A 13,042-nucleotide genomic window follows, 5' to 3' on the forward strand; every position below is an offset into this window, starting at 1 on the left:
CTCTTCTATCTCAATTCCTGGCATATTTGTTAATCAATCAATAAGTGGCATCTCTGATCCACTGGTTAGAAATCAATATGAAAAGTGCTAGGCACCTATTTTTCAAACTAAGTGATAGACAACCAAAATCAGTTTGGACATTAAGAGCAAAGTTTTTGTTGTTGGGTGGCTGGGCGGGAGTGGGACATGTTTACAAGATGTGGTATGTAAAAAATTCGGAGAAAATCTGAACACTCTACTTGTTTCTGAGCTACATTTACTGAATTGGTAATGTATTAACAGTGACTTGAAAAAGAAAAGAAAACTTAGGGATAGAAACTTACCTACATGTTTTTTATTTTGAAGCACTTTTAAGAGGTTTGCTATTTTTTATTCCCCAGGCAATATACTCAGATCCTAAATGAACATCTACTGATGGAACTCTGGCCTTTAGTCAGTTATCTTTATATGCCGTTATAGGTCAACATTCCGAAAAACTTCAACAGAAATTAACCGCAAATGTAATTACATCCCAAACATTTCTGACACTGAAGCATTTTCTCTCTAAAGGGGATGGGATTATTGGATTGGCAATTTCTCTTAATCTGAGAAAACTCATCTCCCACTCCCTCCCCCGTATCCCCTTTCCATCTCTCTTCCCCGACACACACGCACACGCATGTACACACGTATATTCTGACCATTTTATTAGAGTGGAAAGTTGAAAGAAAGCAGTCCGCCAGCTACACCCACCCAGTGCTCCTCGGGGTGGAATAGCAAAGTTCTAGGGCAGAGCCTTCCCTCCCAGAGCCCGGCGATGCAGTCGCTCTCGGATACCTGCTCAGCTCCGCACCGCAACTGAAAGATCTGCCGCCGCGGAACAGTTGCGTCTCCATCTGGCTACCAACCCACCCAAGCTTTCTTCTCCACCACCACCACCTTCCTTCTTCCCCCTCCTCCCCCTCCTTTCCGTCTTCCCTCTCCACCCCCGCCCCCAATCTCCTCCTTTTTTTCTCACTACGAGCGGTTGCTGATGCTGAAGCCGAGCGTCACTTCGGCTCCCACGGCAGACATGGCGACATTGACAGTGGTCCAGCCGCTCACCCTGGACAGAGGTAAGGGAGCGGCTAGCTAGCCAGGCCACCGCGTCCCCTCTCCCCTCCGCCCTTCCCCGCCTGCCAATTCCCACCGGGAAACGGGACGCGCTCGGGCCGGGGGAGAAGGGGAGCGAGGGCGAGCCAGGAAGACGTTCGCGCCTAGAGCAGGACACTTTCTTCCCTTTTCTCTCCCCGCTACATCCCCGCTGCCCCTTCCCACTGTACTCGCCCCGCCGAGGGGACGCCTCCTTCTGGCTCTAGGGTCCCCGCTGCCACTCCCAGTCCCTCGCCGGGTCGTCTCTGGGCCTCTGGCTTTGTTGGAGCTGCTGCTTGGGGACGGCTAGGCGCCAGGGGCTCGGGGTTGGAGAGGGGCAGAGAGCAAGCTCGCCCGGCCAGAGCCCAGAGGAGACCGGCGAGGGAGCCGCTTCTCAGCCTGCTCGGCGCGGGGGCCCGGGAGGAAGGAAGTTTGTCCAGGCGCCGGAGGGCGAGGGTCGGTCCAACTGCTGGAGTCCGGGGGGCCGCTCGGAGGGCGGGCTGGGCGCACCCCGGGGCGGCCGGGCGCACAGTGGCGGGGCTGCAGCAGACAGGGAGCTGCCCTCTGCCGAAAGGGCAAGGCAGAGCTTGGGGAGCCGAGCCCCAGCAGCCGAGCTCGGCTCTCCCCGGCTTCGCGTTCGAAAGCGGCGAGGGTCGCGTCTGCTCCCGCCGCCGCCAGCTCCCAGTCGGTAGCAACTCTCGGCTTCTCCCCCGCCAGCCTCTCTCGTCCTCTCCCAGCTCGGTGCCACCGCGGCGCCCGGGCTGCGGAAGGCGAGGGGACAAAGCGCAGGTCGGGTTAAAATTCAACTTCTGACCTGCGACCCAGTCAGTCCTGCTCTCTGACTGGAATGGGGAAAGTGTTCTCTTCCTCCCCAGGACGCCCCCACCAAGCTCAGGGATGGAGACCTCTGCTGCGATCAGGGCCTCGCTAGTGCACCCGTGCGGGGTTATACCTGTCCCTGAGTGTATGGGTTTCCTTCCTGGCTTCCAATGTCCAGTGATGAAGGCGCTCGAGTCCCACGGCTCTGCAGAGGAGGACACCCGCTAGTCCCTCTCCGCAGCCGCCGGATTTAGGACCCTGGGCGGCCATTTGGAAATGGTGTGCTCAGAAGAAAAATGATTTAGTCCGATGTACCTCTAAAAATTTTCTTTCTAGAGGATTAAACTGAACGGTGGGGCAAGGCAAAAGAGCATCCTGCTGGGAGTACAGTGACAAAGCCAGTGAACTCAGTTTGAGGTTTTTAATTTGAAGAGACTGTGGGTGACTTTAACGCAATCTGTCGGCGCCAGAACAGATGTATTGTGGTGCCCATAGCAACCTTTCTTAGGATAAGAGTTGAAAAATAAAATGTAATTGATTTTCTATTAGAAAATGTTGATTTGCAAGCTGGCAAAATTAATAACAGTAGTTAAAGACCTCAGAAATCCATTGTATAATCCATGATTTTACCCACAATATCATCATCTGCGCTAAGCAGGATAAATCCATTGCCGGTAAGAACTAAACAGATGGCAAGCTATCAGAAACTATGGGCTTCCCAAGTATTTATGTTTTAATGTGATGCGCTCTTATATTGTCCCATTACAAAATCACAGTCATTAAACATCCCAAATCAAGTGACTACATTAGGAGCAAAAACTCCAAGAAGATTGCATACTTGGGGCATTTTATATACTACCACTACTACTACTAATAAAAATACTTCAATGTTTGGTTTTTACCTTAGCCCTTAGATGCCTCAGTCAGTTGTTGAGAGGAGGTGCTAAATCGGACTAAGATTTATTCTTAAAGTTTGTTCTTGTTCACAACCAAACTCTGCTTGTCCTTCTGAGTGTGATTACGTCCATGGAGTAGCTCAGGAGGCAAACAGGGTTTGCCCTGTGGATAGGTCTGAAAAAATTCACCAGCAGCTCATGAAAAATCTATAACCAAGAGATGATGGTTATTGGCATCACCACTGAGCATAAAGCCAATATAAATATTGTTCTCTGTACCTTATTAAAATATGATTGATTACTTTCATTATTAAACTGATGAAAGAAAAGGTTCTAAAAGTTTCCCTGCAAAAAAGGTGCATTTTAAAAGAGGCAGCCCAGTATTACATATCTGGGTCCCAGTTGTAACTCTGATACTCACTCTGCATACATGAGCGTCTTTGGACATCAGATTCTCTCTGTGCCACATCAGGAGTTTGAATTAGATGATTCTAACACTGTGCAGCTTTAGCAGTCTGTAATTCAATTAATTAGAGTTAGGACTCAGTTTTTGGTCACCTACTGGGAGATTTTCCAGATCACCTCTCTCCCAGGCTGCTTTGGTACCCTTTGATGTGCTTTAAATTGACTTGCTGCTTTGGCCCCATTAAAGCATTTATCACACTCTGTTGCGTTTGTCTCCCTATTGGATGGAACTCCTTGAGGGAAGAGACCATTTCTAAATTCATCTTTGAATTCTCAGTGTCTGCCATAGTCCCTGACTCACAGTACAATAAAAAATTAATGTTTAGTTGGTGTAAGTAAACTCAGGATAGCAGTAACTTAAGCAATGTTAAAATATAGTGATTTGCTAGTGAACTGAGGTGCATTTCATAGATTCACAGTATTTTGGCCATGGAAAGGATGATAGTGATAACATAGGCCAGAGATTCTCAACCTAGCCTTCCCCTTATACACTTGATGGATTCCCATCAGTAACAGTAGCTCACCAAAACTGTGATATTTAACCAAGAGAAATTGTGGCAGGTGGGCAAAGGAGAAGAAGGGAAGAAGGTGATTGACAAAGCCTTCCAAGGGCATCCCAGCAAATCTGAATGTATAATCTATAATTTTAGAGCTGCTAGTTATGTTTTGGTATCTTCATTTTACAAATGAAAAAGCATGAAAAAGTGAAGATAAGAGATGTTTTCAAGGTTGCTCTATTTAGTGGAAATTTTATATTAAAATTGAATTACTTTTTGTTTGCTACCCTTTGACATCATACATGGATATAGTCTTCAGGGCAAACGTTTTAAGCAAACAAATCAAAGCTAGGGATCAAAATTAAGATTTACTGCTTTCCAAATTTGAAAGATACATCTGAAAGTAAGAAACTCAGAAGTCTACACCTAGCTTCTTGGGTCTGCTCTGGGAAGTAAGCTTTTTCAAGGTCCAGGCTGGGCCCCAAAAGGATGAACAAGGTGATTTCAGACTTTCATGGCTCTGTGCCTATCCAAAACTCTTTTTGATCTGCCATTAAGACCTGAGATCAACCCTGTAAAGGGCTCTGGGTGGCTATGGTCATTGTAAGTTCTTGTTGACTTTGGTCCTAGTCCTTGATATCCTCCACTTAATGAGTACTTATCATAAGCCAGAACCTATTATGGGATTGGTACACACTGGTGTGATAAAAAGATATAATTCTACTTTTCACTGTAATTAGAACCTACTAGAAGAGGGAGATTAAAATACACACAGAGGCAAATATTAATTCATTCAATATTCATTTATCACCTACTATATGCAAGATGCTAGACGACTACCAGAAACAAAAGTTTCTGCTTTTGTGGTCTTTACGAGTCTAATGGAAGAGATGGATGATAAGTAAGGGCTTAATTAATTAATTTAACAAATAAGTATTGTGCGCCAGACTTATGCCAAACATTGCTTTATACACTGTGCCAGTGCTACTGAACAAAATAAATAAAATCTAATGGCATTTGCATGCTAATGAGAGTCACACAATGAACACATACATATACAACGACAAGTGCCAAGGAGAAGAAATAAAACTGGGTAAATGAGAGTGCTGTAAATGGGGGCTGCTGTTTTAGATGTGTTAGTAAAGGAACACTCTCTTGAGTCAGTGACATTTGAGAAGGGCCCTGTAGAAAGTGAGGAGACAAAGTTGCAGATATCTGGAGAAATGTCCTCAGCAGGGGGAACTCCTGTGCATACTGGGAACATCCAGGAAGGTCAGTGTGAAAAAGTGAGAGAGGGAAGAATATAAAAAATGGGACGCGTGAAGTTGGTAGCTAGGGGTCAGTTGATGTAACTCATAACTAGAATTTCAGATTAGTGGAAAATTTGAAGTGCTCTGAAGAAAATAAACATGTGGCTGGAATAGAGAAAAATGGAGAAGGGCCTGTTTGGTTAGCATTGGTCGAGGAAGGCTCACTGAGAAAGCAAAATTTAAACTGTGTTTTGGTATATTAGATTAATAAGATCCTTAAGATTCTGGAGAGAGTGAAGAGTATACATAAAAGCAGGTCCACAGTCACAACTTGTCTGTCATTCAGTTTATACATTTATAACCAAGAAAATGATCAAAAATTGAAATTACTAAGAAATAATAACACATTAATTATGCATCCTGGGGTAGAAATTTAATTATATACGCCAAGAAAATCTATAGATCAGCTTTTTGCTTCTTTGTATTGCAAGACTAAAACATCATATATTATAATTAGATTTTCAGAAATATACTGAGCACTGTAATTTACATGTCACTATGCATAAATCTACATGTTGAATCCAAGTGGTCATAATAGGAGATATATTCATTTTCAGTCCAATATTTTATGTTAGACAGTGGTATATAGAAAGTAGTATATGCCATTTACCCTTGTAACAAAGAGAAGATACTGATAAAGAGATTAGGGTGGAATTCTTCTCTTCCAGACTTTAAAATGTTCATAGCAACTCTTCTCTACATCAGAGGTTAGTTTGCTCAGATTTTAATCTCTAAAACCAGGAATGACCTTCAGCTAAACTCAAGGGAACAAAGCGGAATGCAATCCTTGATACTTAACACGTGGATATTGAAGAACATAGAAATGCTTCAGAAATTAAAGACCGCATGGATTTAGGGACTTTCTAAAGTATGATAGCTCCCATTCTCCTTCACATTTCATCTCAAGGTCAGAGAAGAAAATACAAAATAACTCTTCAAATTCTACTTTTGCTTACTCTGTTCCCCTAATTTTAAGCCAAATGGCTCTTGAATACTCATGGCTTATGAAGGAATAATACAAAACCAACTCTTGGAGAAAAATGAATAATTAAAACATTTCTAATACTTTCCTTATGACATGATTAGTAGCTTCCAATCTGTATTTAAATGCTTACATAAGATACAAGGTTGGCACTACTATCATCTAACTTTTCTGTGCATTAAATTCATTTTGGACAAGTTGCAAAAATGTAAATGGAAATCTTTATTTCTTGGATTCTAAAATAAGTCATAATTTAAAATATTGATTAAACAAATCCTAGTGTGCTTTTCATTTAAAACAAATCAAACTTTTGTCCTTTAAAAAATCTGCTATAAAACCAAGAGCTTTTATTCTGTGGATTTCAACCTTATAGAAAACAAATATAAGAACAAAAATTGAATGCAAATAACTATCCCATGTGGTGCCATACTTGTCATAGAATTTGTGATACATTACAATTTTTCTCTTTTCCCTTTTCGCTTTTCAAGGCAGGCAGAGGTTATTACTTCATGTATCTTCCAATTCAAGCCCTGGGCAGCCTATAGCTTTTCTAATCAGTTTTATTCACCGGTTTTTATAAAATCTGTATTTGGCAGAAAAGTGCTTTTCCTTACATTCCAGAGGGATTTGCCCCTTCTCTTACTCCAAGTTTGTTTGTTTGTTTGTTTTTAATTTGACATGGAGAAAGACTAAGGAAGAAGGAAAATAAAAATTAGGTTAGTCTTTATGTCGTCTTCAAGATGTATGCCCTGGTGTTTCCATCAGGGGTGGAGAAGAGGAGAGCTGACTATATTTTATGTGTTTTGTCCTAAATCCTTCCCACAGCAGCAGCCACATGTGTTTTACTGTATGAAAAAGTAAGCGCTTCCTTGCTCTCTCATGTTTTCTCTGGGCTTCAGCAAATATATAAAAAAAATTTTTTGAACTGAACTTTTTTATTTCTTTGTAAATCAGTGAGTGTTTCCTTTCACACTATATAGTTACAAAACACCCCTGGAGTTTTGTCTTTTTTTTTTTCTTTGAAACAGAGCCTTGCTCTGTTGCCCAGGCTAGAGTGTGGTGGTGTGATCTTGGCTCACTGCAACCTCTGCCTTTTGGGTTTAAGCGATTCTCTGACCTCAGCCTCCTGAGTAGCTGAGACCACAGGCACACACCACCAGGCCCAGCTGATGTTTTTGTATTTTTCAATAGAGATGGGTTTTTGCCATGTTGGCCAGGCTGGTCTCGAACTCCTGACCTCAGGTGATCCACCTGCCTCAGCCTCCCAAAGTGCTGAAATTACAGGCAAGAGCCACTGCACCCAACCAGTTTTTTATTTGATAATTAAAAGTTACAAAGAGAATGACCCAAATCTCTAAAGCGTTTTGGTTACAAAAATAAAAAGAAATTTGGTGAATCTCTTCTAGTTTGGTGTGTCAGCCACGCGAGCCCTGAGATGTATTTGTTGTACTCCTGTCAGTTATGAAATTAATGCTCTTGCTTATGAGTGTTATATTTCAGGGATCACAACTAAGGCCTAGCTATTAAGTGGAGGAAAGAAAACATCTAGGGAGTACCAGCAAATAGGAAGGTGTCCTGGGTATTAGAGATGGTGTTATATGCACAATGCCAGTATCTCTTAGGGTTCTTTTCTTAAAGTCGTGACATTTGCCTGTGAGGATATACTTTCTGTCAGGTCAGAGACCATGTTGGGTTTCTTTATGTAGAACCCAGCACACTGTGTGGCACATACTTGGCACTCTCTTTGTATTTGTTGTTTGAATGAGTGAATGAATGAATAAAATTGGCCTAGCAAGACTTACTGTCATGGATTATTCTTAATGCAACAAAACAAAACAAAAGCCATCTAACCTAATGTAATGCAAAAGTAGTGGCTACCTTAGGATGTCACTTTGCCTCTCTGTGTGTATGTAGCTGGCTCCTACAAGTGTAGTGCTCTCCAGGGTCAAAAAAGAATGTGAGGTGTTGGTTTTGATAGTCATAGCCCTGATTCGATTGTCTGCATTCACTTTGCTGTTTTAACTTGTGAATTGAATCAGACAAGCTATCGTCCGAATACAACTGAAAAGGTTTTTTAAATGGGTGGAGTTGCTATAGAATTGCCCCCTTCCACACACATACGTATACGCTATGTTTTTAAATTTTTAACCATAAATACATGAATGACAGGACTATGTCCTAATCAACAAATTAAAATTGATTTAACTTGAACTCACTCTGCACTACCAAATGTGAACTTAACCTTAAAAATTATATTAATTTCATCCATACCTTACTTCTAGTTTATTCAGTTGAAATCTTTTTTTTTAAAGATTGAATTTTGCTAAGTAATATACTAACTGAATTCAAACACTTGTCCAATAAAAATAAATATGCCCAAAGACCACTTGAAAAAAATCATGAGGGATTGAAACTTATTTTGTAGTTATATTCAAGTATCTACCTCTCTTGGACAGAAAACTAGGGTATCTGATTTTCATTGATGGTAATTTTCCTTAGAAACAATATAACTAGTCCAAGTCTAACTGTTTGTGCAATTTTTGTTTACTTCCCCAGTGTGGCGATAGTTATATTTCAATATAACATCTTTTGTTTTTAAATTAACCAAAGGATTACCTTTAATAAAAAATGATAGAATAATGGGAGTCACACATGGCTATAAGATTTAAAATAGATGGAGGAAAATAGCATGAAATCACAGCTGGGCCTATTTAACAACAATGAAGAAAAAATGGGGAATATAGTTGAGGGACTGCTGAAAGTCATTTTTGAGGAAAAACAGAGAAGAGCAGTAATTGCTGATGGACACATAACCTGGCTTCCAAAAAAATGACAAAGGTGTTTTGGGAAACTATAGGGCAATCTATTTGTTGTTGCCTCCTGGCCCATATATGTATTTTAAAATATATATAAAATATATATATACATATTTTTTAAAAATAACGAGATATTGGCACTTAGAAAAGAAAGTGCTGATCCCAGAGGCTACACGGAAAATCACTAAGAGTAGACCTTGCCGAAGTTCAGACATATGCCATAGTCTGATTATATATTGATGACCACACAACTCTCAGATGCCTTGTGGAAAATGTGGAAATACATAAAGTAGATGATTGCACTGTTGGATTTCTAGTAGAAAACACTTCTCCTAGGAAGTTTGGTTCATGGTCTTGTTCAGCACTGTTACCAATATTTTGAATGAGCACCATAGAATATATTTTAATAAACTTTACAGGTGACTAAGCTAGGAGAAATAACACATAATTTGGCCAACCACACCAATATTCTAAAACTATTCCTAGCTTGAATGGCAGGTTACAATAAAAGAGAGAAAATTTAGAGGAAATGAATGTAGCCTTCATTTATTAGGTTGAATCAAATTAGAATGTTGATTGCATATTGATTGTACTAGTGTATGACTAGAATAATCTGGTTTAAGAGTAGTTTATTTGGAAAAGACTAAGGACTTTATTTATTAGGTTGGTGCAAAAGCAATTGAGGTTTTTGCCATTGAAGGTAATATCAAAGACTGCAATTACTTTTGCACCAACATAATAATGCACCATGAGCAGTGTGATTACATTATCAAAATATTATAAAAACTCCCTTGAAAATTAAATACAAAACTATTTAATATTAATAATGTAGAAAAACACTAATCACCATACCCTAGCAGGGATTATTTAAAAAATATTAGAATAACTGTATTGGTATATTAATCATGTTAATAATGTTTTAAAACATGATGAAAATTAAACTCAATACAATACAAAAATTAACTAAAGATGGATTAAAGACTTAAATGTAAGACCTAAAATCATTAAAAAATCCTAAAAGAAAACCTAGGCAATACCATTCAGAACATAGGCATGGGCAAAGACTTCATGACTAAAACACCAAAAGCAAACAGCAACAAAAGCCAAAATAGATAAATGGAATCTAATTAAACAAAAGAGCTTCTGCACAGCAAAAGAAACTACCATCACAGTGAACAAGCAACCTAGAGAATGGGAGAAAATTTTGGCAATCTACTCATCTGACAAAAGACTAATATCCAGAATCTACAAAGAAACAAATTTACAGGAAAAAAACAAACAACCACATCAAAAAATGGGCAAAGGATATGAACAGACATTCCTCAAAAGAAGACATTTCTGCAGCCAACAGACACATGAAAAAATGCTCGTCATCACTGGTCATCAGAGAAATGCAAATCAAAACCGCAATGAGATACCATCTCACTCCAGTTAGAATGGCAATCATTAAAAAGTCAGCAAACAACAGATGCTGCAGAGGATGTGGAGAAATAGGAACGCTTTTACACTGTTGGTGGGAGTGTAAACTAGCTCAACCATTGTGGAAGACAGTGTGGTGATCACAAGGATCTAGAACTAGAAATGCCATTTGACCCAGCGATACCATTACTGGGTATATACCCAGAGGATTATAAATCATGCTACTATAAAGACATATGCACATGTATGTTTATTGCAGCTCTATTCACAGTAGCAAAGACTTGGAAGCAACCCAAATATCCATCAATGATAGACTGGATTAAGAAAATGTGGCACAGGCCGGGCAGGGTGGCTCAAGCCTGTAATCCCAGCACTTTGGGAGGCCCAGACAGGCAGATCACGAGGTCAGGAGATCGAGACCATCCCGGCTAACATGGTGAAACCCCATCTCTACTAAGAAATACAAAAAACTAGCTGGGCGAGGTGGCGGGCCCCTGTAGTCCCAGCTACTCCGGAGGCTGAGGCAGAAGAATGGCCTAAACCCAGGAGGCGGAGCTTGCAGTGAGCCAAGATAGCACCACAGGGCCACTGCACTCCAGCCTGGGCAACAGAGTGAGACTCCGTCTCAAAATAAATAAATAAATAAATAAAAAGCAAAAAAGAAAATGTGGCACATATACACAGTGGAATACTATGCAGCCATAAAAAAGGATGGAGTTTATGTCGTTTGCAGGGACGTGGATGAAGCTGGAAAACGTCATTCTCAGCAAATTTATCACAAGGACAGAAAACCAAACGCCGCACACTCTCACTCATAGATGGTAATTGAACAATGAGAACACATGGACACAGGGTGTGGAACATCACACACCGGGGGCTGTCGGGGGGTGGGGGCTGGAGGCTGGGGGAGGGATAGCATTAGGAGAAATACCTAATGTAAATGATGAGTTGATGGGTGCAGCAAACCAGCATGGCACATTGTATACCTATGTAACAAACCTGCACATTGTGCACATTAACCCGAGAACTTAAAGTATAATTTAAAAAAAAATGATGAAAAACAAATTTGCAGTTAGCAGTGTCTCTCAACTGAGACACCATTGGTAGTTAAGGCGCTAAGTTTATTTGTCATATAAAAGGTTTAGTATCCCTAGTTCCCAGGAGCTAAATGCCAGCTTGAATCACACTGTGCTAACTGAAAATACCCAATGAATTTCCACATTCCTTTTTTAAAGGCAGTTCTATCTCGTGTAGCTGAGAACCATCAGTGTCCAAAAAAGTAGGATAGTTCAACATTAGAAAACAATTTACTGTGGCTGGGCGTGGCGGCTCATGCCTGTAATCCCAGCACTTTGGGAGGTCGAGACAGGGGGATCACGAGGTCAGAAGATCGAGACCACGGTGAAACCCTGTCTCTACTAAAAATACAAAAAATTGGCCGCGCGCGGTGGCAGGCGCCTCTAGTCCCAGCTACGCTGGAGGCTGAGGCAGGAGAATGGCGTGAACCCGGGAGGCGGAGCTTGCAGTGAGCAGAGATCATGCCACTGCACTCCAGCCTGGGCAACAGAGGGAGACTCTGTCTCAAAAAAACAAAAAGAAAAAAGAAAATCGTTTACCTAACTCTTTACACTAACAGATTAAAGGAGAAAAAAACATCATTTTAGTATATATTGATAAAGGCGTGTGATGAAAACATTAATATCTGATTAAAAAACAACTTTTAGTAATCTCTAAATAGAGGACTTCCTTAACTTGATAAAGACTAGGCATCAAATGCCGCCAATGTCAATTTTTTCTTTTTCTTTTTTTTGAGACGGAGTCTCGCTCTGTCGCCCAGGCTGGAGTGCAGTGATGCGATCTTGGTTCACTGCAAGCTCCGCCTCCCGGGTTCACCCATTCTACTGCCTCAGCCTCCCGAGTACTGGGACTACAGGCGCCCGCCACCACGCCCGGCGAATTTTTTTTGTATTTTTTTTAGTAGAGACGGGGTTTCACCGTGTTAGCCAGGATGCTCTGGATCTCCTGACCTCGTGATCCGCCTGTCTCGGCCTCCCAAAGTGCTGGGTTTCTCAAATATTATATTTAGAGGCGAAAGAGTGAACATTTCTGTTCATATCAGACACAGCACAAAAATGATTTAACCAATGTTATAAAACAATAAATAACAAAATATTAAATAGAAACTGTCAAAATAATCATTTCCAGATTGATTATCAACTACAAAGCTGTTAGATGATATTAGTGAATTTGCTAAGGTTATACAACCTTTCATATGCCCAAATCAATGGTCCTGTTTCTAAAGAATGTCCAAAAATAAATCAATCCCTTATATTCAAATAATAAGTTAAAAAATTGATGGAAAACTAACTTATAATGAAGGAATTTTAAAAATAGGAATGAAAATAGGAGCAGAACAGCTAAAATTATATTTTTGAATGCCTTCTGTATGTCATGTTTACTCTATATTTAGGGAGGGAGATACAGAAATAAACAAGTTAGATTCTCTGTTAGTGATGGTGCTTATGTTCTAGTTAAATCAACAGATAAAATATTTAAATAAGTAAACAAATAGTATGATTCCAGAGAGCAAAGTGCAGAGAAGAAAAGTAAACAGTGGAATAGGACTGAAAGCTACACCATGAGATTCTGGAAGGGCTCTCCAAGGAGGTGACGTTACAGGAGAAACAACCATGCAGCGATCTGGAAGAAGAACTCTTTGAGAAGAGGA

General features: G+C 40.6%; 1 protein-coding gene across 1 annotated transcript in view; it reads left to right on the forward strand.

Annotated features, from left to right (window-relative positions):
• The first annotated feature begins 514 nt into the window (after positions 1 to 514).
• Positions 515 to 13,042, forward strand: part of LIN7A (lin-7 homolog A, crumbs cell polarity complex component) — a 151,650-nt gene continuing 139,122 nt past the window's right edge. The window contains exon 1 of the mRNA XM_033221158.1: positions 515 to 1,094. Within this exon, the coding sequence (XP_033077049.1) occupies positions 1,013 to 1,094 (82 nt within the window). The 5' untranslated portion in view covers positions 515 to 1,012. The remainder of the gene's footprint in view (positions 1,095 to 13,042) is intronic.

This window comes from Trachypithecus francoisi, unplaced genomic scaffold (genome assembly GCF_009764315.1).
Source record: "Trachypithecus francoisi isolate TF-2019V2 unplaced genomic scaffold, Tfra_2.0 Lachesis_group11, whole genome shotgun sequence".
Taxonomy (NCBI): Eukaryota; Metazoa; Chordata; class Mammalia; order Primates; family Cercopithecidae; genus Trachypithecus; species Trachypithecus francoisi.